Source organism: Nipponia nippon, unplaced genomic scaffold (assembly GCF_047370975.1).
Source record: "Nipponia nippon isolate SJK-2023a ecotype South Korea unplaced genomic scaffold, ASM4737097v1 scaffold_9, whole genome shotgun sequence".
Classification (NCBI taxonomy): domain Eukaryota; kingdom Metazoa; phylum Chordata; class Aves; order Pelecaniformes; family Threskiornithidae; genus Nipponia; species Nipponia nippon.
The window spans coordinates 22,025,109-22,052,435 of record NW_028262413.1 but is presented as its reverse complement, the minus strand read 5'-3'; the positions used below and the strand labels follow the sequence as shown (position 1 = coordinate 22,052,435).

The 27,327-nt window shown below is 36.3% G+C and overlaps 1 protein-coding gene across 14 annotated transcripts in view; it reads right to left on the bottom strand.

Moving 5' to 3' along the window:
- The window catches only part of ATG7 (autophagy related 7), a 134,054-nt gene that overhangs the window by 72,961 nt on the left and 33,766 nt on the right, over positions 1 to 27,327 (bottom strand). For 12 of the 14 annotated variants that reach the window (XR_015701643.1, XR_015701644.1, XR_015701647.1 and 9 more), the window contains exon 18: positions 10,454 to 10,576. Coding sequence is in view for 4 of the 14 variants with exons in the window: in XM_009476706.2 (XP_009474981.1) it covers positions 10,454 to 10,576 (123 nt within the window). In the remaining 10 variants the exon portion in view is untranslated. Of the gene's footprint in view, positions 1 to 6,882; positions 7,070 to 10,453; positions 10,577 to 17,039; positions 20,099 to 27,327 lie in introns of those variants that run through there. The other 2 variants (XM_087745248.1, XM_087745251.1) reach the window with 2 other exon arrangements.

Sequence of the window (27,327 nt, the reverse complement as noted above, 5' to 3'; positions counted from 1 at the left end):
GTGATTCCATATCAGTTTTTAGGCATGGTTCTTCAGCATTGCTTTACCTTAAAATTCTGGATAATCATTAGGGAGATGTAGGAAAAACACTTTGCAAAACTATATCTCCACGGGCAACCTAGCTGATTTTTTAACTCTTTGATCACCTTTCTTTACCTTTAGATTATATAGGATTACATTTTGTGCCTGGATTAGTAGATTTTGTGTCTATTCCTGCTGATGGAGCAGCCAAACCACTCAAGATAGCATTTCCTTACCTATAAACAGAGCAGGTGAAATGGAAACATGGAAAATTATACAATAATATAATATACTATATTATTAACAAATAATATAATAAAATTATATTATGCAGTAGAGATGTGCAGCACTTCTGTCTCAGTCAAGTATCAGAAAGGTGGGGATATTCCTGAAGAAAAAGGTTTACCTTTGTTACATAAGGAAAAATGCACCTACTGTCCAAAGCAGAAAAAAAAAAAAAGGAGGGATAGGGAATATTTAACATGGTGATAGTATTGTGCTGCATTTGCACAAGCTTCATGCCCTATCTCTAGTTAACTCCAAGAAACCACTCTTTTTCAGTCCTCCCCTACCACATCTGACAGTTGGCTCTCACTGCTTTCTCATTAACTGCTTAATAAATGTTGTTCATAATTTTTTATGAATCCTTCACAGACTTCAAATCGCTGAAGTCCTCGGTGCCATAGGAGGGTATGCCTAGATTGTGGAGATGCTTTAGAAATACCGAGTCCCTACTCACTAGACCAGCCATTTCAGTTACAGAAGTAATTTGTAACTTTTTCACCTTGCAATGTCACACACTGGCAAAGAAATCATGCCAGAATCTTGAGCCTGTTCATATTAATGCTAATTCATTGTGATGGATCATTACATGTGAAAATTGGGGGTATGCCTTCTTCTGCCTTATGAAAGACAGTAGTAAAAAATGTAATTAAGTGTACTAAGTTCCTTAGAGGCATGATTAGTTTCTAAAGGCATCAACAAATCATTTTTTCAGATTTTACAGCTTCAGTATAAAAGTTCACTTCAAAATGTTGGGTGCTATGTTCATCATTAACTAAAAATATTCTAAAAATCTTAAATAAAGTACAATTTAGTATCATTTACTATCATGGCACAAATTGAAGCATTACTTCATCAGTTCAAATACTGCTTGTTTAGATACTGATCTAATGGGAGCAATTAAAATAATTCATAAAAAAGAAAACTAGTGTACCTTTGCAACTGTACTTGAGGTACTGCTATTGTTAAAGCAGGAAACATCAGAAAGCACAAGACACTTTGAGCCCTCTTCATAGAGAATGTCTGATACTGAACAGTAGTAACCTGATCAATACTGTTTATAAAGAGGACAAATAATCCTGAATTATTATCTACACAAGCCAGTACTCAAAAGCTGCATAGGCATTACGAAGAACATAGACTAAATATTAATGCTACAGCAGTTTCACAGCAGCTGGAAAGGTGCTATATTACAAGACTAATTTTTTTTATAACTCATATGAAGTGAGGCACTGACTGCTATTTGTTGCATAGCTTTTTCCCTCAAATAAAAACTGATGAGATTATAAGTTTATTCATAGCAGTACTTTCCATTTTATAGCTATGCAAGACTTACTGTGAAATTTTATATAGAGAGAGATTTAAACTGTATCAATGTTTTGGCACTATGACAGCAATTCACAGTTTAATACATGAAAACATAAAAAAACCAAACATCTGTTGGTAGCCCAAATGCCATAATTCTATTTCTTTCAGTGGTTTTAGTCTAAATTTTTTCCATATATTTGAAATTTCAAACAAAAGACAGCTTGATATTAACAGCAGCTTAAATTAAAAAAAAAAAAAAAATCCTTTACACCAAATAGTCGTTGTTTCCTCTATCTCTGCCCCCAAGTATTAATTCTTAATTTGAATCTGCAGAGTTTCATTTAATTTGACCAATAACTATACAAATTTAACAAATCTATCAATCTATGCAGCTAATCAGTAGCACCTTTTATTGAAGGATGCCAGCATTTACGAGTTAAAATTTGCAAGTAAAAATATTTTATAAGATTTTTTTTTTGTTTTCGAGACAAGGTCACATAAGATGTTTATGACAATGTAGATTTATTATTTGAAGTGATATGGATATCATTACTACAGCTGTCCCCTCTTTTAAATTCTCTCTTTGGAATTCAACCATTAGCGAGGGTTGACTGATGAAAATACATTTGTAACTATAACACTACTCCAAGCTCTGGTCTTACAGGACTCTCTGCTCAGAAGATTGGCAGGCTAAGATTCCTGAGATCTTAGAATCATAGAATGCTTTGGGATGGAAGGGACCTTTAAAGGTCATCCAGTCCAATCCCCCTGCAATGGGCAGGGACATCTTCAACTAGATCAGGTTGCTCAGAGCCTCATCCAACCTGACCTTGAATGTTTCCAAGGATGGGGCATCTACCACCTCTCTAGGCAACCTGTTCCAGTGTTTCACCACCCTCATCATGAAAATTTTTTTCCTTGTGTTCAGTCTGAATCTAACCTCCTTTAGTTTAAAACCATGACCCCTTGTCCTGTCGCAGCAAGCCTTGCTAAAAAGACTATCCCCATCTTTCTTGTAGGCCCTGTCCTGGTTTCAGCTGGGATAGAGTTAATTTTTCTTCCTAGTAGCTGGTATAGTGCTGTGTTTTGGATTTAGCATGAGCAAAATGTTGATAACACACTGATGTGTTAGTTGTTGCTAAGCAGTGCTTACACTAGCCAAGGACTTTTTAGCTTCGCATGTTCCGCCCGGTGCACAAGAAGCTGGGAGGGGGCACAGCCAGGACAGCTGAGCCAGACTGGCCAAAGGGCTATTCCACACTGTATGACATCATGCTCAGTATATAACTGGGGGGAGTTGGCCAGGGGGCAGCAATCACTGCTCGGGATGTGCTGAGCATCAGTCGGCAGGTGGTGAACAATTGTATAGTGTATCACTTACTTTGTATATTATTATTGTATTATTATTATTATTATTACTACTACTATTCTATTTTATTTTACTTCAATTATTAAACTGTTCTTATCTCAACCCAGGAGTTTTCTGACTTTCACCCTTCCAATTCTCTCCCCTCTCCCACCAGAGTGGGGGGAGTGAGTGAGCAGCTGTGTGGTGCTTAGCTGCTGGTTGGGGTTAAACCATGACAGCCCCCTTTAAGTACTGAAAGGCTGCAATAAGGTCTCCCCGCAGCCTTCTCTTCTCCAGGCTGAACAACCCCAGCTCTTTCAGCCTTTCCTCATAGCAGAGGTGTTCCAGCCCTCTGATCATTTTTGTGGCCCTTTTCTGGACCCTCTCCAACAGGTCCATGTCCCTCCTGTGCTGAGGACCCTAGAGCTGGATGCAGGACTCCAGGTGGGGTCTCACCAGAGCAGAGTAGAGGGGCAGAATCACCTCCCTCGACCTGCTGGCCACGCTTCTTTTGATGCAGCCCAGGAGACGGTTGGCTTTCTGGGCTGCGAGAGCACATTGCCAGCTCATGTCCAGCTTTTCATCCACCAGTACCCCCAAGTCCTTCTCCTCAGGGCTGCTCTCAATCCCTTCATCCCCCAGTCTGTATTGATACTGGGGGTTGCCCCGACCCAGGTGCAGGACCCTGCACTTGTCCTTGTTGAACCTCATGAGGTTCACACAGGCCCACTTCTCAAGCTTGTCCAGGTCCCTCTGGACGGCACCCCGTCCCTCAGGAGTGTCAACCGCACCACTCCGCTTGGTGTCATCTGCAAACTCGCTGAGGGTGCACTCAAACCCAATCCCGCTATGTCATTGATGAAGATGATAAACAGTACTTGCCCCAGTACGGACCTCTGAGGGACACCACTTGTCACTGATCTCCATCTGGACATCAAGCCATTGACCACTACTCTCTGGATGCGACCATCCAGCCAGTTTGCTATCCACCGAACAGTCTGCCCATCAAATCCATATCCTTCCAATTTAGAGAGAAAGATGTTGTGGGGGACCATGTCAAAGGCCTTACAGAAGTCCAGATAGATGACATCTGCAGCTCTTCCCTTGTCCACTGATGTAGTCACTCCATCCTAGAAGGCCACTAGGTTGGTCAGGCAGGACTTGCCCTTGGTGAAGCCATGCTGGCTGTCTCAAATCACCTCCCTCTCCTCCATGTGCCTTAGCATAGCTTCTAGGAGAATCTGTTCCATGATGTTCCTAAGCACAGAGGTGAGGCTGACAGGTCGATAGTTCCCAGGGTCCTCCTTCTTACCCTTTTTAAAAATGGGTGCAATGTTTCCCTTTTTCCAGTCCCCAGGGACTTCACCTGACTGCCATGACTTTTCGAATATCATGGAGAGTGGAATCTTCCTTGAAGCATTACTGTGGTACGGTACACTCAAAGAAATCTTTCCATTCTGCACAACCCTACAATCAACTGTCCTTCCCCCTTCTTTCCTTTGGCTTCAACTAAGTAAAACAACTGCACGTGGCACTCCCTGTCCTGAAGGGACAAATATATATTTATTCAAATATATCATGAAACATGAGTATTTGTGCACATCAGTTGTTGATGTAAGTCCTAGAAAGAACATTTGAGTATTATTAGTAATAATAACTGAAGTTATCAGTAAAGTTATCAGGGGAAAGACAAAAAGATCATGTTTTGGTATGAAATAGAGGAAACACTTCACAGATATTTCTAAATTCTTCAAAGAGCAGCATAAGGTATCAGGATAAAGACCATTCTTGGGCTTGTTCAAAGGCTATAAAACCCAGTTTGAACTGTTTAGTGTTGATGTAACAATTACCTCTCCTTGGCAGAATTTCAACAGCAGAAATAACACAGATTCAGCAGAACATTGTGGTGAATGACAGACTTACTAAATCTATTTTAGGCATGTAATAGCAAAGTGTAATAACCAGAATGCATTGGAAATTTACATACATTTTAAAATCTGCCATAATCGGGACTCATTTTTCATTTGGACTACAGGAATTTTTTTGCAGAAAAAAAATTACCATTATTTGAAGATCTGGGAAATATTGCTTGATGAGTGAAGAAAAATGATGGGACTAATTGACATAATGAAAAAAGTCAAAAAGAAAAAAACAACTCACTTCTTGAAAGAGAACAGATTAATCTCTTAATCTGTTAAAAGAGAGATTCCAGGGCAGGCCTGAATCTGTCAAAGTGAATTTCTCCTGAAATGCACCAAATTAAAAACGTGAAGGAAAACAAAAAAGCTCACAGACACAGAAAAGTCTCTAATATTCATTTTGGTCTACCCATCAGTAGTGTTTTTGTAGGAAATTTTCATAACTTCATCAAGTAAAATTCAATTCTGAATACTGCTTGGTTAACAGAAAAAAATTGTTAAGTTACAGAACTTACTATTATAATACTGTTGAAGTTGGGTTTTTCTGTTTTGTTTAGAGGTTTTTTTGGCTATTCATATGTTATTGTTTCAGCCTCAAATACATTGCATAATATAATGCAGAATCAGAAACAAGCAGGATATTTTTAATAGCAAAGCACATTGGAAATGCCTAATTTTCTTCCAAATTTGGGTAAGCTCAAAGTTCACTTTTAATACCAGCTGCCTATTACACAACTAAGCCCTGTTCCAGAAGAAATGGCTGAAAAAATGGTGAGGCACAAACTTCAAATAAGTGCAGAATCAGAATAAAAAAGGGTTTTCTATATTTCCTCCTATTCAAAAAGATCGAAGTATTTTACTAGTGTGATTTTTTTTTTTTTAATTATTCCCACCCTTCTATAGAGTTCTAATCTGCATTGTTTGGGATACAGTAAATCAGCACAGCAAGGGGATTTTGCAAATACCAAAGAGGGTTCATTCACTGACCACAAGAAGTTGTCATAGAAACTATAGATACTATGGATCACATTGTGAGAGACAAAAAACCTGAAGTACAAAATTACTAAAGTAAAATAACATAGACCTCATGACTTGCTAGCACCAATATCTGACCTTTATAATCACATTCAGAAATATGAACTCTGGTCCAGGTCTGATTTCTTCCAAAATTCCTTATGATCCTCTTAGATTGCAAGAGTTCCAGTACTTCTTGAGTTTTAATCAGTCATTAAACAAAATGAAAATTTTATTTCTTTTATGTATTTTACGATTTTTTTTCATCCTGGTGAAAGCAGAAAGTATAGCAAAGCTTCCTAAAGGATTCAAGTAATTTAGGAATTGAAATTCAAAGTAAGAAAGTATTTATACTTGGGTCCTATTAAGAGCAGAGAGTAATTAAGTTTCTGTACTTCTGAAAATGGATATAGCTCGAAAAGCCTTGTATAGAAATTCTACTACACATAGTACAGTGAATTCCTGCAAAAATTTCACTTTACCACTCCTTCTATCAATACAGTTCAATAGATGGTTCACTCCCAGTGATTTCAAGAGCACTTACATATGTTCAAGTAATGATAAGCCTAGTTACTTTGCTTAATTGGGCCTTGAACAACAGTGGCACTTGCTTCTGAAGAAAAGGGGCAACAATAAAATGAGTACCCTTAAAGAAGTAAGTTTCTTAGAAAATCTTACAAAAGGGAATGGTTCTTCTACAACTATGGAATAATCCTGACTATGGGTTTTATTAATGTGTCAGTTTTTACTTCCAGAAGTGTGGCACATCAGTAAAAATTAATCTTTAATACAGAGTAGTCGAGTGCATATCAGGAAAACTATAACTTTTAGACTAGATGAAATACAAAGAGCTCTCCACACCAGCAAAACCCAATACACTTTGCAGGGTTAAATCTGGCATATGTGGCAAGTAAACCAGCCGGTTTTAGAGATGCACTGTGATATGCAACCATCATTGGGCAGCCCAGCCAAGTTCTGAACTAGAAGTCATTCAGTTCGTCGTTGTTCTGTCTCCAAATCAATGCCTCTAGTTTCTGAGATCCACAGAGATACATAGGCTTTCTCTATTTTAAGCCCAGCTATTAATCTTGACTACACATTGAACAAGCGTCAGGTTAAAAAGTTCAGGTTACGAGGAAGAAGACAAAGTGATCTGGGAGGAAGGAGACAAAGTGATCTGGAAAACAGAAGTGCAATTTTTACATGAGCTTGGGCAGCTCCCAAAGTGAACTGTATCCAGTAGAGACAAGGTCTAAAGTGATAATGTGGGAGTTTCCCACAGCTTCTGTTGGCCTTCAAAGCCATGTCATCAGAGTCTCTTGTTGAGGCTGTACATAAAGATCTAACTGGTATTAAAAAAAACAAAAAATGTTCCACAGAACCTAAACTGAAGCCAGAGGTGGAAAAAGCAGATGCCTGAAATTTACTGTCATTTCAAGACAGAATAGAAACACTTGCAAATTTTATTATTTACTGGGTAAATTGTCATGCTAAGGAAGTCATGTAGAACATTTATAATTTCCTGATGCATCTCATGTTAAAGAAATGGGTGCTCTATTGACTAAAAACCCTGCAATTAGTATCAAATTTGAACCACAAACTAAATCTGTGTTATGATTCCTACTCTGGTTACATATTGAATTATGATTATATTCTTATCAGCTATTTTAAAAAAAATAAGGTAAAGTATGTCAAGGTGGTATTAATAATTAGGTCAACAGCACAGCACTGGAAGAAGAAATTGCACAGTGCAAGTTAAAAAGATATTTAGTAAGTGAAAAGTCTTCCATAGCTTACTGCAAATTGTATTGCTTTAATCTGGGCAAACACAGTCTGTGTTAAGCATGTAGGGAGGTAAGGTTTTCATGGAAACTTCAGGCCATCCGAAAACATTCTATTTAATGTAGCCAGCCACTCTTACAGAACATGCATGACTTATTCAGAATCTCTTTTAGGCAACTCAAAACTTACTCTAAAAAAAGTACAAGATTGAGTAGTTTCCCTATCAGATGCAAGTTTATTAGCCTAATATCAGTGATTTTATATCTGGAATTACAACACAATTATGATGTCACTGCAGTAAATTTAAGGTTGGATGACATGTAATTTTACAAGTCTATTTTCATTACAGTGGAGCAATGGTACTGGTCAAATTTTACTAGATAGGACGAAAGGAAAATCTTCAGTTACTAGAAGCCATTTTTATGGTCTCCAAACCCAACAATAATCTACAAAATCTCTTTGAAGAGTCTGAGTGCAGAAAGGCAAATAACTCCTCAACAGAACAATCAACTATTCTAATTACCAAAACAGGCCATACATGTCTTATGAAACCTCTCTCACTTTCATTGCAGTTTTTAGAATGCCATGTATCAAGACTATCTTAAACCAACCTAAAGAGCACTGATCTTAACAAATCTAATGCCTCCATTTTAGAGAATACATTCTGCCAACAGCAGCTCAAAAGTAGCCAGAAACCTGAAAAGCCATTTCACAGTCTTCGAACTCAGCAATATAAATTGCACCAACAGCACTGCATGAGAAAAACGAGCTCAAAATACAAGAACAATTCAACAGAAAATATACTAGAAACACTCCCTTGTGCACCTAAAAATTTTAAAAACTGTCCCAGATTATGTACTGAGGGAGTAGTGGAGGACAGCAAAACCACCTCTTTATTTTTCAGAGTCAACAGACGCAAAACGTAACAAAAGAATAGGTTTTTTAATCCAAAGAAAGAAAGCATGCTCCAGAATCTGCAAATAATCTGCCTGTTGGACATACATTTATAAACACAAACTTTATCAAGACCATTAAAATAGTTAATCCTGATAAAACGGATGAGTTTTAACAAAAATACAGCAATGCTACAGGGAAGCAGTCAAGAAAAGCCGCTGGTTCTATGGTAGCTAGGCTAATTTGAATGCATTAGCTTTGCAAATATTTTGTACATCAGTTTTTCCACCTATGAGCAATAATTTCACTGCATAAACCTCACTGTTGAATGCACACTAATTCCATTTTTTATGTTAAACTTTGAACTTCAGTAAGTTCCAATAAACTCACACCAGACTCTACATTTTGTAAAGAATATCTAAAACTTTATAAATAAACACCTGTATACATTCTAAAGCTGCAAAAGAAATTTATTAATATCTGCAAAATAATAGATTGACGAACTAGGACAACTGTAACTGTTTTTAATGCTGTCACTAGCAGACTAGACACTTCTTAGCAGCCTAAAAGTCATGTATGGCAATCGGACTACAATCACTCTTACTGCTAATGAGTAGCACCTGTTAAAGGGTATGTGTTTTCCTTTGTTGGATCCCTCTCATATATATATATATATAATTTTTTTCTAGGTATCGCCAGGCTGATTTAAGAATGCATCAGGTATTTCATGGTTTAATGTCTCCAGCATCTGCTCCAATTATTTTAAAAGGTTAAAACATGAAACAGAGAACCAAGTCATCATTATCCCCACAAACCTTATTAAGTAACACTGTTGAGCCATTTCCAGCTGAAAAAACAGCTATACCATTTGCACAGGCTACAGTAACTGAATAATCACTTCTCAAAGCCAACTTTGGAAACATCTATGTGATACAACTACACCAAAATTAAATTACAGATGTAGAACAGTATAGACATTTGCAGACACAGTAAGGATTACAAATCATTATTAAAATACAATATTAAGACCAATACCTGTTTCATTTTTTATGGGACAAACTCAGTATCACAACTCGTTTGGACAGGGTTATCTCCCATGAGAACAAAACACACCCCAATTTAATTCCATATTACAACTTTTGTCACTAGACAAATAAACAGCACTGTTTTCCCCATATTATAATCCATCAAGCAGTATAATAATTAATTTTAGATTGACCTAAAATGATAACTGATTTCCTTACACCACATAATGTGTCACTTGTTTTCTTTAAAAGCAACACTGGAAAACTCAGATACAAAAAGTTACAATTAATTTAAGAGAATGTCTAACCTACCTAGGAACCTGTGTAAATGCTGTGGTTGTTAGCCCATACTGGGCTCTGTGCTATCATGGCTACCTATTATCAGTACTTGTATACAGTACTTGTAATGCTTGCACAAACTGCAGTTTACACTGCCAGTGAAACACACCCTAAAAGACAACAGACAGGAACCTTCCTGATATAAATTCAGAACTGTCAACCAACAACTGTCACTTAAAATATTTCTGTAATTTCACAAAATGTGACAACAAGAAAATGAATAATAATCATAGTGCTACACATTTCTAACTGGCTGTCAATAAGCATCCCATCATCTATTCTTAAAAAAGAATGATCTCTCACATCCAACAATATTTCTTATTCTGTAATATTAAGAGGACACATCTTATCTCACTGGATGGAAAATGCACGTGGCTTGTGTAAATCATCCTGTAAATCAAATACCACTGCAGGATTCTATCAGTGATTCATTTAATCACATGGTTATACAGCTGAACATAAAACTAAGCACCGTTTACTGCCACCTGTTTATTCTGAACATCCAAAGTGTATTTTCTTACCTCAGCAGCCTGTGTCTCCTGATGTAATAAAGTTAGACCTGTCAAGTCTTCTAAGAAGGAATGTGAAGAATTAAAAACTTTAGCTAGGAAATTAAACCCTTCTCGTTCATACTGGTCAAGGACCTGTCAAATAAACAAACAGAAAAGGATCAAAAATAAGATGCCCGTAATGTGATTCATCATCATATTTTGCTCACAAAATAGAAATACAATCTTTCTGAACACTCAGAAAATAACTGTATATTAAAATATACAAAAATTACAGACTCCCAACTCAATTTCAAAAGTGAGGAAAGGTGGATGTAAGAGAGAAGTGAGGTTTAATATTTCCTGGTTCAAACATCTTTTTAAGCTTATAACAAGACAGATGATATGGCAGGAAGAAAAACTTAGTTGCAAAGTCATGAAAGGAGCATCTGAGTTACACAAAACACAGAAGAAGACTGTTCCAATGTGTCAGTTCAGGGAAAGAACCATGCTGGGCCAGACTGAAAAATTCTCTGAGTCAGTGTCCAAGTCCAACATCCTCCCAATCTCCAGAGATTCATGGTTCTGAGACTATAGTATCTTAAAGCACTCTCTATTTTTCTACTCTCATTTTCCCAATTTATCTTTTATTTTGAGAATCTTATAGACTGCTACAAGAATTGTGAAGAAGGTTTTAGCTTATGCTCCTATCAAACCCCTGACCATGAAGAATTTTATTTCATGCAGCTTTAGCTTAAATAACTAATCGGCAGGCTGCTTTCAATCAAGTATAATGGAGATTGAGGAAAGAAAAGATAAATGCAAAAGATGAACATGATTTTAAGAGTTTTGTGAAAGCAGGTAGCAAGAAAATGGAAGGGACTTGATAGAGCAAACCCCATATCCACGGTTTTCCTATTTTTGTTCTGAGTTCTACCACTGATCATTTAATATTCTGCTCTGCTGTTATCAGTCTCACAGATGAAGCAGCTGAGGTTGACCTCCTGCAGAGCAACTTTTCCTATAGAAATTCATATAGCAGAGCAGGATGCATGCAGGGACTTCAGAAACACACAATATTTTAATACAAAGGAGCAGTATATATGAGATTGATAGAGAGGCAGGGAAAGGATCATCTGTATCACCCCATACAGAGAAGATACAACCTTTTCAGAAGAGTCCATGGAATGGCTTAATCTATGAAACTGAATGCCTGACAAAAACCTTTTACTGTGAAAGCTATCGTTGCCTTTCTCAACATTTACATCTTCACCTCAGTCATCATGTTCCTCAGATAAATCAACATCCGTTCAAGAGTGAAGGACAGAAAAAGGGGCTAACGATTAGGCAGTTCCACAGATGGCTGTTATTTTTTAAAATGGCTGTTATTTTTTTAAAATGATGATCACTTCCAAAATCCAGCATCTGTAAAAGCCAGCACCTCTTCCAGTTGCTGATTCTGATAATCTACTCCTGCCTCTCACCCTCCCAACCACATACGCTGTTCCTGTGTATTTAAAGCCTGTACATGTCTTAAGTCCCTGCATGAGTCCCTCTTTACTGCATCAATTTTTAGAATAATAGAATAGAATAGTTTCAGTTGGAAAAGACCTTTAAGATCATCAAGTCCAACCATTAACCTAGCACTGCCAAGTCCACCACTAAACCATGTCCTCGAGCACCACGTCTACCCTTCTTTTAAATACCTCCAGGGATGGGGACTCAACCACTTCCCTGGGTAGCCTGTTCCAGTACTTGACTACCCATTCAATGAAGAAGTTTTTCCTAATATCCAACCGAAACCTGCCCTGGCACAACTTGAGGCCATTTCCTCTTGTCCTATCACTTGTTACCTGGGAGAAGAGACCAACCCCCACCTTGCTACAATCTCCTTTCAGGTAATTGTAGAGAGCAATAAGGTCTCCCCTCAGCCTCCTCTTCTCCAGAATAAACAACCCCAGCTCCCTCAGCCGCTCCTCATAAGACTTGTGCTCTAGACCCTTCACCAGCTTCGTTGCCCTTCTTTGGACACGCTCCAGCACCTCAAGGTCCTTCTTGTAGTGAGGGGCCCAAAACTGAACACAGTATTTGAGATGCGGCCGCACCAGTGCCGAGTACGGGGGAACAATCACTTCCCTAGTCCTGCTGGCCACACTATTTCTGATACAAGCCAGGATGCTGATGGCCTTCTTGGCCACCTGGGCACACTGCCGGCTCATATTCAGCTGGCTGTCGACTAGCACCTCTACGTCCTTTTCCGCCAGGCAGCTCTCCAGCCACTCTCCCCCAAGCCTGTAGGGTTGCATGGGGTTGTTGTGACCCAAATGCAGGTCCAACTTTTCTTTCACTGTATATATTCTATCCTTATTTTGGGAGAGCAGCAGTAAGAGAAATTTGTACAGCTTATGTACTCCTTAAACATATCCACTCTTACTGGACGGAGAAGTTCCTGTAACTAGTGGAATTCATTTCCTCTGGAAAAGAAGGGAAAACACCACCCTGGAAGGACTGTAGTTTGTTCTATTGTGAAATAGGCGATTTAAGAAAGTGAGCTTCATTCCAAGGTTTAAAAATGAACAGACAACCCCTGCTCCCCCTACCCCCAAAGAAGCCATTCACACTTTTTTGGACAATAGCAGAGGAAAAAAAAAACGGGGGGTGGGCGGGGAGGGAAAATTGTTTCATTATGAATCTAACTCAACCAAAGTCACAACTCACTCTCAACAATCTTACTCTTTTCTAGTTTAACAATTCCTAAAGGTCCCAAATAACCTTTGCATTGATAAACCTTAAAGCTGTGGGTACTTGCACAGCTCAACAGCATTCTTCAGCAAAACACATCCAGTGAGCTTTTACATTGAGTCCTACAGGAATTCAAGCTCATTTAAAAATACATTTATATTTAGCTGACAGACTGTAAGTTTACCAGTAAAAACAGACTGGGATCTGCACTCAGATCTTCATACAAGATGTCCATTTAGCAGCAAAATTATCTACTGCATACTTAGGTTTCAAAAAAACACAAACAGAAACAACTGAAACACAGCTATAAAGAGGAAGACGACAGATGTAGGTGACTATGACAAATATTTGGCACCTTCTTGACCACACTTGAACCTTCTAAAATAAATAAATAAACAAAAACGTCACTTCATGTTTTCTTACTAAATCTGGAGAAATTGTTCTTCATACTTTAAACATATATACATGGCATTTTGTGTATTTGTGCAATGACCCATAAACATAATCAGAAATTAAAGAAAAAAAGAAAGAAAAAAAGAGATTAAAAATTGCTTAGGAGCATTTCTTTGGGGTTTTCTTGCTGTTTTTTATTCCTGAGATAAACACACCAAGACAAACTCATCTGACTGTTCACAATGCAATGCAGAGAACTGGACAACTTCAGCATTCCATATGAGATGTGTCCTCTTAATATTAGCCATTAAATAGATTGTGAAATTGCACTGTGGATATATACATACATTTAATGACTATTCTGTGTTCCAAAATTCTAATAAACCAACCAGATGTGCAGAAGTCTCTTGCATCTGGCTCTTTGTGAAACACTGTATACAGACATCAACTTATAAACTTGGATTATGTTCACAGCCCTGCCTGTATATAAAACTCAAAGCTATCAGCATTATCAAATGTGTTGCTATTGCTTAAATTTGTTGGAACCACAATACAGAGCTCATGAGACATCTTTTTAGTGATGTAGGCCAGATTATAGTTCATGGTATGTAGAAATAATATACAGCCTGTACACAATGAAATCATAGCCTTATTCTAAAATATTACAGCATATCAAAGAAATGCAGGGACAACAACAATAAAATACTTTGGTCTCTTCCCAGAGGTAAAATTTGCTAAAAGATGTATACTACCTTGGGATACGTAAATATTATGAAAAGCAGGGAACTGAGTGCAACCTTACTATATACAAGAAGTCTATCAAATAGCCTTTAAATCCGGTTGACTTTGTTACACAGCTAACTATGCCTTGATTCTCATTTCCAAAGAACTGTGACTCAAGCCTGAAGTGAAAATTTCCAGGTATTATTTCCTCAGTAAGCACATTACTTCAGTGTGCCAGGGTGCTCTGTACAAACTGCCCTGGTTTATTTCAGAGATGTGCTTAACCTTTCTATATTCCCTGCCATAGCTGTAAATGAATTCTTATGTACTCACACAAAGCAGACTGCATGGCTACACTGACATCCACAATGTCTAGCATTACTTTTGGATTAATCACCTGGAAGAATTTTTATTAAATCCAAGTGCCCTTTGTGTTGTGATTAGCATGGAAGAGACTAGGAAGTCTCCCATTAAGTGTCTTTTAAAATATTAATATTAATAAACATTAATATTAATAAAATAAGATCACAGAACCATGAGTTGAAGGTATATTATTTTGGGATCTAGAGAACTATAGCTTTTTCTTTTTTTAAAAAAGTTGGGTAGAAATTATTCACATTAATATGACCAAATATTATATGATTCACATTAATATGACCTGCTATTGTTATGGAAAGATTTAAAAATTTATTTTCCCCCTGTAGGAACTCCATCATGTCACTAGACTTGCCATGGCACTACAACGGCAAATTTAGATTAGGGTAATAAATCCGACTACAGAGACACAGTATCTTAAAAACCTAAACCTAAAGTACAACAATACAGAATATTTTTCTTGTATTAGCACCCGCAGAAGCCTGAAAAACTTTATCATGAAGTGTACTTGCTGATTATAATCACTTGATTTTTATAATGGGAACAGCCTGCTGAATAGAAGGATCTGTTAACCAGTTTTAAAACAGAAGTTCCAGCCACATGGCCCAGAGAACAACATATCAGGGAGCCAGAGAATGACCTGGCAGCATCACTCAGTTTGCTACCTGAGCAGTGCTGGTACCATTAAGGAAAAGGGTGGTACTATAACGAAATACTTTTAATACAGGCAGCAACTGAAAGAACATTTCGTCACCTTCAGAGACTTTATTTCTGAATTCAGATGATTAAAACTTTACAGTAAATACCACGAGAGGGATAAACACCATTAACTTGCCTATGTCTAACCTCTACTACACAAATTCAATAACAGCTGTCCTCTGATGAATGTAATGTGGCATATGTTTGTTCAGTAGCCACTAAACACACCTCAAAAAGAAAAAAGCGTGAGGCAAAATAAAACGCATCTCAATTTCCTATGCCAGGAGACCACACAGGAATACTCTTCAGGTCATCAGGAATAAAGCCAGTCTAGACATCCAATAGGCACAAAATAATTCTAAAAAATGTTTCCAGATTTAATAAGTGGCCAATTTGTTGCTGTGTGGAAAGGAAATTTTCTCCTATTTAATCACATCCAGCAGAGTCTAAAGGCCCATGGTTGGCATGAGTTTGCTTTTTCAGTTCTTAACAATTCCCTTTGCTGCTAACACCATACTTGGTACCAATGTGATCATTCTGAATAACAGCTTTACAGGAGGACAAACACTTGAGAGATGTCATAATTTTTATTATTTTTTTCTCTCAAATTAGTTACTATCTGACCACAGATGTAAAAAATCCCTCACGAACTTTTTCTGGGAATAAACGTGTCACTATCCAGTCACTCAGTGACATGTCACTATGTCGCAATTAATTTTGTCAAGCAGAAAAAACTTCAAAGCAGCAACAAAAAGAACCAGAAGGATATAATTCTTCTGCCCAGCAAGGCAAGCTGGAGCAACACAGATTTATTAAGGAACTCTTATCTTTTTCTCACTTGCAGGTCACTTTTCAGAGCTTAGGAGAAGAATTAGAAAGTAGTATGCCTTCTGTATTTCATGTCTGTTACAAATACTGTCAGAACCCACATTTTAAAAGCACACTCCTTTCTGACACATGTAAATCTCCTCTCAGGTTGACGCTATAATCTCTGTTCCAGTCTCCATTTTTCAGAGGCAGAGCAACAACTGATTTTTCACATGATGGCATTTTAATAGAACAAATGACTCTGTGGATGCACATTATCACAACAGGGACAAATTAATGTATTGCTAAAGCCTTTTGTGTAAATGATACACAGTAACCTACTTTATTAGCAATCTTTTTATTCTTGTCTGTTTACTGAAGGAAAAAAAATGAATCTCATGGTAGGAGGAAAAAAATAGAGGCTTAAGAGTAAAAGAACTTGTTTTGAAACGAGAAACAGATGTGCAGCCTTGGTGTTATATTCTTTTTAATAGCATTCTTCACAAAGAAGTCTCATTTGCTGGGTAGAAAGACATTCAGAAAGATAATCTGGCTCCAGGATTGCTTTATAGCATAGAAGTTAATATATGGGAAAGTAAAAATATAAAAAGCAAACTCCTGATCCCAACAACCTGGCCACTGATGTAAAATTGGCTCACATTTTATGCCTCGTTTAAAAATTATGTGACAGAAATTTTTTACCACTATTTACATTTGTTTTGGCTTTTTTGTTTTCTAAGTAGTTAGCATCTGTAGAGCTTGAAACAGTGTTGTTCACTTTTCAGGAAAAATAAAATAATAAATCAATGCTACCAGATTTATTATTTATTATTTATTATTTTTATATGGGTAGCCTACCTCCAAAACAATATGTTTGAAACCAGGAAGAGTGTAAAACACACCATCTATGAAAAGGAATGCAACAAAGTTGAACTTTTCTGAAGATCACGTAATGATTTTCCAGGGACTCAGTTCACGATATTGGAACAGTAAAGTCTGACAATGCACAAAAATGACTCTTAAGACACTTGATCTTTTGATAATACTCCAAGTATTACCTTAATGTGTGTATAAATGGTCACCCACACTTGTGCGTTCACACACGATTAAGTTTTAAGAACAAGATCATAAAACAAAGTTCTGAAGAAGGCTATTCTGAAAATATTGTAAAGTTACAAACCACAAGGCAAAAATGGCATCATTTTTGGCTCATGTCCAAATAATTAAAACACCCTCTGCATACACAATTTTCTCCTTACCTTCCCATGATCAGTATTAAAAATGAAGGCAAATCAGTATAAAACCTTAACTAATCCAAGTACAATAAGCTGAAAATTCATTTAAGAAAGAGATTGCTGTTTTAATTTAGAGTAGGAATGTACTGATACAAATGTGTTTTGTCTGTTGTTATTACCTACACTGATTTGAATTGCAATGGACAGAAAACGGAGTATTAACTTACTGAAAAATAGCAGTAGAACCCTGAAAGGTCTCAACAAGATTTTTTTAGCTTAGGACTTTTCACTTTCTTCTTTTGAATAATGAAAAGGAGGAAACTAGAGTTCTTAGAAATTTAAGAGATGTCAGTTTAAGCATGGTATTGTCTACATTAAGTTCTTGGGAAGTGCATGCATTCTGAGCTTTTATGAAATAACATTGATGTGTTTTATATACAAGTAACCATTTTTCCTGATGTGAATTGATAGACTAATAATACAGATAAAACGGCGAGATTTTTATTTTAGCAACTCTTTCCTTTCTCAAATATTTCTCACAAATTATTTGAAACGTGGCATCTTCAGATTACAGTCAATATAAGGACTTTCTACTGGACAGCGTACAAGTTTAAGGCATTCCCTGCCTGAAAGCATTAGTAAATAGAAGTGGAAAGAAAGAAAGAGATAAAGAGAGAGGGAGAGTAAAAGAAAATAAACATCTCAATTTTAGAGACTGAGAATAGAGGAACAAAAGAGTTTTCAAGTAGACAATATCATTAGATCATCTGTCCTGACCTCTTTTAATACATGGGTATATCCTTCAGTCCCCTAATTGCCATCTCTTGCTCACTCCGCATTTTACACTTGACGGATATTTACAACTGTATTTATCCCCATTCTGCTTCCTGTCCAAAATTTATGCTGATTAGCTCATCGGCAGTTACAACATTTTTGGCTCCAGTTCATACTGGCATTAGTCACTGTCTACTGTACAGCAACTGCAGAAAGCCCTTTTTCCCCAGTCACATCTGAGGTTATTGACGATTTGTGGCTGGATAATCTGTTTGGTACCCATATATAGGGACAGGCATCTATAGCATAATTCTTGTTTTTGCCTTGAAGAAACAGTCCAGAACAGCATCCATTTTCTGCAGGCAATCCCTAACACTGGGAGTGAAGCAAGGTCACTTCCCCAAACATCTAAACAAATTATTCTTCTCACAGAAAAGCAACTATCTTATGCTGAATACCAGTTTGGCTGTCTATACAATTTGATTCTACAAAGATTGGAGTGGTCCATCTTTGATGGGCTGACTTAAGCAAGCGAAAAGCCAGTGCTGACAGGGTACTGCATATGAAGTCATTTATTCCATCTAGCTCTCCCCTGCCATCAGCAGTTCAACAATAAGGCGTGATCTGTCAGACACTAATCACCCAAAACTATCACTACCTTAAGCAGAAATTACAGCTGCTCAGTAGTTCCTAAATCCAGATCTCTAGCTTAAAAATCCGTATTTTGTAGACTATTTCAGAGCAGAAGATTTTATTATCTGGATCTGCTACAATACCTATGAAAAACAGCACTGGAGGAACAACAACATTTTCACCAAAACCACACATATTTACTGTATTTCATCAGTTTGAGTTATTTTACAATCTTTTTAAATTCAATTTCCTTCACTTTTTTCCAATTTCAAAGAAAACAGAAGTACTTCTGCAAAGACACAGATATAGGCAACCCTCTAAAATGTGGAAAAATTGAATAAAGGTTAAACTTAATTTAAACTTTAAAAAAATGCCTACACGGGCATTTGCAAACAAAAGAACAGTTGCCCAATAAAATGAGGCTGATGATCTGTGAAGTTTAACAAAAGAAAATAAGTACAGACAGACTCCTATCAAAGACTGCAATGAGAAGAATGCAGAAAAGCATACAAGAGAAAACTATAATAGTTAAAAATAGGAAGGTATTAAAAAATTATCTGGGAAAAGAGGTAACACCCATTCCTTTAATCTCATGGGATTAAAAATATAATTGAAATACAAGTAAACTGTATATCACTTAAATATTACAATCTAACATTTTAGCATAATTTAAATACATGATTATAATAAAGCAAGTCCTATTTGCACTAAGATTAGGGAAAAATAATCAGACTCTCACATCATCACCCAATTCCATGAGACAACTGTTATAAGACTTGCCGACAGAAGAGAGAAACATGGATGTATTTCCGTTCTTTCACTGCTGCATGTTGACATTACTTTATAGTATGCAGAGGTAGAATTATGGTTGAAATTGTCAAATGCACACAGTGCTGCACTGTATAAATCTGCAGTACTTATTAAAATTACTAATGCAAAAGAGTGCTCTGGACCATAACCCTGCATGCCTGAAAATTTTCATTCATCTGATTTAGACTTGAACCTTTATGTAACCCTGCCAATTTTCCAAATTAGTTCAGTTTTTCTTATATACACTCTAACAATTGACAGTTAGCACTCTTTGCACGTAACTGATACGAACAAGTATTTAGTGCAATACGTGAGACAAAATATGTCAACATATTAAATAACTTTTTTAATAGTCACTAATATTAAGGAATCATACTTAAAGCGATTCCTCAGCTTACAAATAAAAAAATCTAGGCATAAATGGCAGACATGAAGCATACTGTGTCTGTATTTTCTTTGATGAATATGCACTGAATCCTTGGAATAACTGAAAAATAATTAAAGGAATAGAAGGCATTAGGTTGCAAGTATGTAAAAACCTTATGAAAGTAAAAAGAACAATTACAAATTACTCATATCAAGCAAAATAAACAACTGACCTTTTGAGTTCCAGATGGAAAGCTACAGAATTAGGTTTGAACTGTTTCTACATTCAGCAATGGTAGGATGAACATCATCACCATACCATCACTACACACTGTATGTTCCTGGTCTTTATCCAGTTCAGTATTCTCCAACTTTGTTTTTGCAATTCTTATATAGGAGTCTGTCAGCAAGTATACATTTTAAGTCAAAGTATTTTAGGTCAGTTTTGTTTTTACTGACACAAAAGGAATTCTGTAACAGCTTCACAGAGAAATGACAAGACAGCATTAAGTTGCCATTAGAACAAATAATTAAAAACGGCATGCTAGACAGTTAGGTATTGAACATGTCAACACCAGAAAACTGTGGTGATGCTATCTCTTTCCTACTGACTGATGGTCCTTTACTTTGTACTAATTGTAGTTAAAATGTAATAGAATTGGAGGAAGAAGAAATACTAAAAAAACAAAACCAAAAAAACTAAGACCCATAAAATTTAATTTAAATGCAACAGAAATACAACCTCTCAGAACTATTAATCGATTGTTTTTAACAATGGCAGGTTTCTTTGTCCCCTTAAAAACAGTATTTTAAAGTTAGTTAAACTTAAAAATGGGAAAATTCATTTTATTCGTGGTGCAGAAACTGTGTTATATGAGTGCAGTATTTTCACTTAAAGACTTCAGTTAATTCTGTTTTGTTTTTCTTTTTTTTACAGTTCAGATAATACAGATTTATATTTAAGATGGACTTCATAAACCATTCTCTCTCCCACTTACAACTGCTTAGAATAATATCCTACAACCATTGAAGATTACTGAACAATTAATGGAAAATATTTTTAATTCTTTTAATGCTATTTAAGTTGGAAACAAGTCAACTAGTCAATAACATAGACCAGTCAGTCACACCAGCTGCTTCTTGGACCAAATCCTGGGATTCTCTGCAACATAGCTTTGATTCTACTATCAAACATGGTATGCTGGCACATCAGCATAAATCGACATGCTATTTCACTTAAACACCAGGAAACACTTAACAAATTCACCAAATAAAAGAAACACGGAATAAAAAACTCATTTGTTTTCTTCTCTGAAGGGCAAAAGTGTGTTACTTATTACTAGAAAGGGATTCTTAATCTAGTAACTTTACTATTCCGAAACCAGAAGTAGTAACAACAGCATTGCTGATTTTCTGGAGCAAAAAGAAGAGGACTAAAACAAGTTTCAGAAAGCTGTTATGTTCTCTGTTCTTTTTTCTCCCTTCCTCTTTCTCTCTCCCTCTCGAGAAATCTTCTTAATCATTTCATCAGCAGAGTTCAAAACTTCCATTGCAAAGAACACAATACTGAAGAATGGCTCCTAAAAACACTTTGCAGTAAACCTTGTGCCATGAAGACAAGACCCCAAACCATAATGATTTGGGGAGGAATATTGTTTTACTTTATTATTTAAACATATTTTCTATGCCAAGTTGTATTTAAACTCCCTAAGATATCTAACGATTACTTCTGCCATCCAGGAAGAAGTTGTCTTACGTGATGAAGACAAATGGATTGGTTAGAATAAAGACAATTATCTTAGGACAGGGGGCTGCGTAACAATAACTAGTTTTGCTCAGCAAAACATGAAAGACGCAAACCTCCAGTTTTCAACATTTAAATACAGTTGCAAACACCCACACTCAAAACAAACATTTTGACACTGCACATACAGCTGCTAGCTTCTGGGAGGCTAAGATTTACTTATCCTGAAGTCAGAAGTTTTGAAAATGCATCCTCCCCTCAGAGCCCTGAATGCAAAACAAATTCTCACCCATGTGAAAATATTTGGGTGGGTGGTTTAGTCTCACCAGACACAAACTCATCTTTAACTTTTTATAAACCATGTCAATTCTTAATACAGCTAAACACATTAACAACATAAGCTACAATGGAATAATGTCTTACCAGTTTGTTGTGGAGAAGCACACTAGTTTCTTCTCCTTAAGAGAAACAGTAAGTAATAACAGCAAGAAATTAGTCCCTGCTGTAACTCCAACTAAACTACAACAGGGAATAAGAGAGACTAGTCAAAAAGAAAAAAAAAAGTCTCCCGAATTCTTTTATACTTGCTACATTTATGTTAGTTGAAGAAAACATAATAAACCAATAAATTGATCAAGAAGCGATTTCACAGATATGTTAAAAGTTGAAATGAATGGCTAAGAGCAATTGTTCTTTAAAGATTTCTAGCATCATCATGTCTGGGGGAGAGGAGAAGAGGACAAGTAAACACTGCCAGCAGCAGTATTGGTTAAAGTTTTGAACTATCCTTCTTTGATCTGACTGAATTTTTAAACAACCTCACTGCTCTTCAGTACCATAAGATAAAGCATCAAGTTTTGTTTCTTTCTTTTAAATCCTCTGTTCTGTTGACTTTGGGAGGCTGTTTGGTGTCAACAACCTATGTTATCTATTAAACATCAATAAACCTGCATCCCACGACTCTGAGTAACTGGTGCAAAACATTCATCATGTCTAACTCTTACAATCTAGCCATAACAGTGCTAACACATGGGAATGTCAGCCTGCTTTCTGAATTTTGGTAAATGGTATGATTTAAGTGTGAACATAAAAATGTTCTATCTTTCCCCATGTTCCTTCCATTTACCACCTTTACTGTGGAGCTGTTATGTGCAAGGCAGTTTATTTGGCACTACTGCCTTCACATAGGATTAGCTATGAAGCTTCCCGTCATGATGGTGGACTAAGCAAGGACTAACAAAACAACTTCTCCACTGAACTACACATACTTTATTAACATCATGGTTTTTTTTTTTTTCAGATATAGGACAGAGATAATGATCTCTCTCCCACTTTATTAGATTTCAGTGTTGTTTTTTTAAGTTTCATTTTCCAACTATCATCCACCCTGTCTCTACAGACACCTCCTCACCTTCCTCAATGCACAAAACTGAATACACTGCTGATTCCACACCCTTTTCTCTGTTCACAAAATAGGATAATGTTTAAAGTGAATGTTACTTTTAAGATTTCTGGGGTTCTTGATCACATTTGCCCTCCTCTAGGGAAAAAAATTCCATCCTAATGGCCACATTACCATGGTCATAATTTCTTAGTGTGTGATGTGGCATTCTTAGTACACATCACAGCTTCCTTTTGTTAGTATCCTTTTACTTGGGATAATCTACATCATATTTTGTTGACTTTGTAATAAAAATTCAGTATTTTTGAAATAGTAAGACCAGGCATTATTTTCAAGAATGCACATCTTTCAGGCAACCAGCAGTAAAAACATTCTCACCGTGACTAATTTTGGAAATACATATTATTTCAATTCTCTCATTGAATTTAAAATTGATATCCAGAGACATAAAGTCTACCTGAGATGTCAAAAGTTATGGACAAGATAATCCTGCCTCCTGCTCCCCCCAGTTAAAATGACATTTTTTCAAAGAGGAAAACCAAAAGTGACACATTTCTTTAAGTCACTTATCATAAAGCAATTTTCTATGCCACTTTAAGAGAAAGAAAAGTATTACATTTAACTCAGTATGCTGAAAATATGCCTAGGTGTATTAATGATGCATTCTTTAAGTCTGAATGAAATCTATCCAATATTAATACAGACTGCACTGTACATAGAAGTGTCAAATGTTAACATATGTAAATTCAGGAAATAAAGGAAAGTTATAAATGGACTCAGTTACATAGACTTAATGTTACAGCACAGCTACAGAAATAACTCTTTTTAAACATTCTTTTAAATTTTTGCAGTGTTTGTTTCTGAAGGACAAACATTTCTCCCCATTTCCTCCATCATTTCTGCAAGCTATGCAAGAGTTAGCTTTTTTTAGTACAGGAAAGACCGAGGTTTTTTTCCTCCCCATAACTTATCCATCTCTTTTTAACATCAACAGAATACTTGAATTGAGAAATGTATAATATACAAAGATTAAAAGCAATTTCACTGATCGATCTTACAATATATTATTTCTGGGAGAAAGGAAATATGAAAGTCTATTCTCAATGCAGCTAGAGCAAATATGAAGGGTCTTGCCGGAATCAAAATCAAAATTATCTCAACTGAAAAAAAATCAGTAAGTTACTGAATAGTGCAGGTTACTGTCATAACTGATCGGAACCATTTAAAGTAAAAATGCATGCAAAGCAGTTAGCAGATGAGACCAATAAAAGCATTGTTATGTCAATGTGATGATAGATTTCAAAACTGAAACACTCATAAATAACTTACGCAACAGAGGCACTAAGTAAATGTCACAGCAAAAGTGTTTAATGTATTCCTGGGATGTTAAAAAGGGAAAACATCTGCAAGGGTAGGGAAATATCTTGACTGAAAACAGAAATTGTAACATAGTGCCTAGAATACCATCTCTAATCCTGGTGTCCACCCCTTCATGATATGCAATGAAATTGAAAAACACTTAAAGGTAAGTCAGGAAAATTACTCAGTGGTTAAAAACTATGACTTAAGCAACTCAATTTTCCAGCATACTGAATAGAAAGTTGAGAAGGAACTTGAAAATTAGTAGAGATATTTATGCTACTTTTTTTTATTACTTGATAGTGGAGATAATTACACATCAGAACAATTTTAGTAGGGGAAGGAGAGAAATACCTTTAAGGAAAACAAAGATAGCTTTCTAGCACATGGACGATAAATCCGAACTCTGGAGGAAAGATCTGTGAGCTATATGTAAAAACAGAGGGGACATCTGTATATCCAAGTTGGTTAGTAGCAGTAATCTTTTCTGACATTAAAGTCTAAATCTATGAGGTCTCCTGGTTTATCCCATGATGCACAAGGAGGAGGAAGGAGCAGGAACAGGAAAATTTTCATTACCCTCATTAAAATAGAAACACTGCTAGTTTTGGATTAAGAAAGATACATGTTTTAACATTCATGTTTCAAGGCTTTAGCCGGTTGCCTGCAAGGATCAGGGCCACTCTATTTTTCTACCAGATTGTAATGCTTCTCGCCATAATATTATGAGAAAATATTCTCATTTTGCTCCCAACAGGGTAAACAGATAGCTTAATTAGCACAGTAAGTAATAAGCTTAAAATTCTCATTCTGTAAGTAAAGCAGTTATTACAAATAAATATCTATACTAAAGTATTTTGGACTGTCGCTTCTCAGTAACAGAACAAGTTTGACATGGAAGAGGAAGTGCATCAGAAGAGCTTACACTACTCCTTAGACCTACTACTCAACTAGCAGTGCAGTGCCGTTAGCTCTGAAAGAGGATACTTTCCATTCTAGCACATGCTCGTGCATAAACAGAATAAGACAGAGGGGGAAATCATACAAGGAAAATTTGGCCCAGAATAAAAATAGATTAGTTTCCTGCTGCGACCATCCCAAAATTCCTGAACAATTGCCTGCGGGAAGCTTCTCTGGCATGCAGCCTGTTTAGGACAATTCTGGGTAAGGAATAGCTGGCTGCTTGGACGTCTGGGCTCTTCAGCTTCAAAAACAGAGAAATGAAGTCATGACTGTGAGTCAAAATGAAATGGAATCTAATCTCTAAACATGCAGACCATTAGCAGCTTCTCCCAAGTCATCCAGCTGTACTGGGTGGCGTAAGAATGTACTGGATTTTTTTTTTAAATTCCTAATTCATTAGTTTTATATTTTAAGAGTTACAGAATGACAGGAGCTCAAAAAAGAGAATGTGGACACATGAAAGAAGAAAATTAATAAGGCACCAGCAAATTAAATTATATCAGAAAAGCCACTTCTCTGCTATGCTAAAAGTTTGAATCTATCGTAAATCTGACATAGATCAGGATAAAATCATGCTAAATTGCCTCATTTAAAAAAAAAAAAAAAAAACAGCATACAGAGTACAATTAAATTGTAATTGGATTTGTCGTTTCAAAGTATTAGCATCAGATTTCCAGATAATACAGGGTGACATACTCTTATGCTAATAAACAGAAAGTTAGCAAAATAAACAAATGCTGTGTTTCTACTGTAAGGAAATACGTGTGCCAATGAAGCAACCTTTTCAGCACAGAAGTAATTTAATACCCAAACCACATGAAAAGTGATCTCTCTGGGAATAGCACAGATGCTAAAATCCAAGTCAGTTTTTATTAAATCATCAACTCTGTTATGCAAAACAGGGCTCTCTTAAAATGACCTCCAAGAGGAAAAGATTTTCTAACAAAAAATTGATACCTGCATTTAATTTATCTACACAATGTACATTTTTATTGTTTTCATATATCAATACGCCCTGGATTAAAGATAAAAAGAAAAAAAAAAGAGGGGGGGAGAAAATAGCTTATTCTAAGAGTTTAACTTCTCAGGCTCCACCATCATAAATTTTTCCTTTTTTTTTTTTTTTGCTTACATATAAGGGGTTTTTTTGAACGAAATTACTTTACATAACATATATATAATTTCTGCAAACCATACTTTCGGAAAAGATGAGAAAATAATCACTTTTAGCTACTGCTGAGCTTTCAGCTACTCAAGAGTGTAGATAAGTGTTTCTAAAAATAACAGCAGTTTTAAGTTTAGTGCTTCAACTTTTGAGAAGAAAATGGACATTAATAGTCCTTCAACACTTGTCAAATGTGCCCAGATAGCCTAGAGAAATAAGAGGAATACTGTAGAAGAAGAAATAGTGCAAGTCCTCAAAAAAATTATAGGGCCTCAAGAGGTTTTGATAGCTGTTTGAAAGAAGAAGAACAAGTGCAGTGAAAAGAATGGAAAGAACTTGCAATTTAAGTCTCAAGGTACATAAAAATGAACTAAATTAATGGCACTCCCAAGCAGGCCAAATGATGAGTCAAAACCTCTGAATCTTCATATTGAGGTATCCTAGTCAAAACTTTTTGAACTTGCACTATATGGCCATAGAAAACTTGCCAGAAAAAACTTTTCAAGGCCACAGTACAGGAAAACAATCCAAGACTGAAGAGGAGGCCTCACACAGACACTTCAGTAGCCTGCCCTAGTGTTCTGGCAAGACACAGCTCAGATCCAAGCAACAGCTGTAAATCCATTAGGTGACTCAGGACTGTCAACGCTAGCATCAAAATGAAACAGTCTTTTCAATAAAGAAAGGTAACGGAAGTAATTTTTTTCCTTAAGTGTT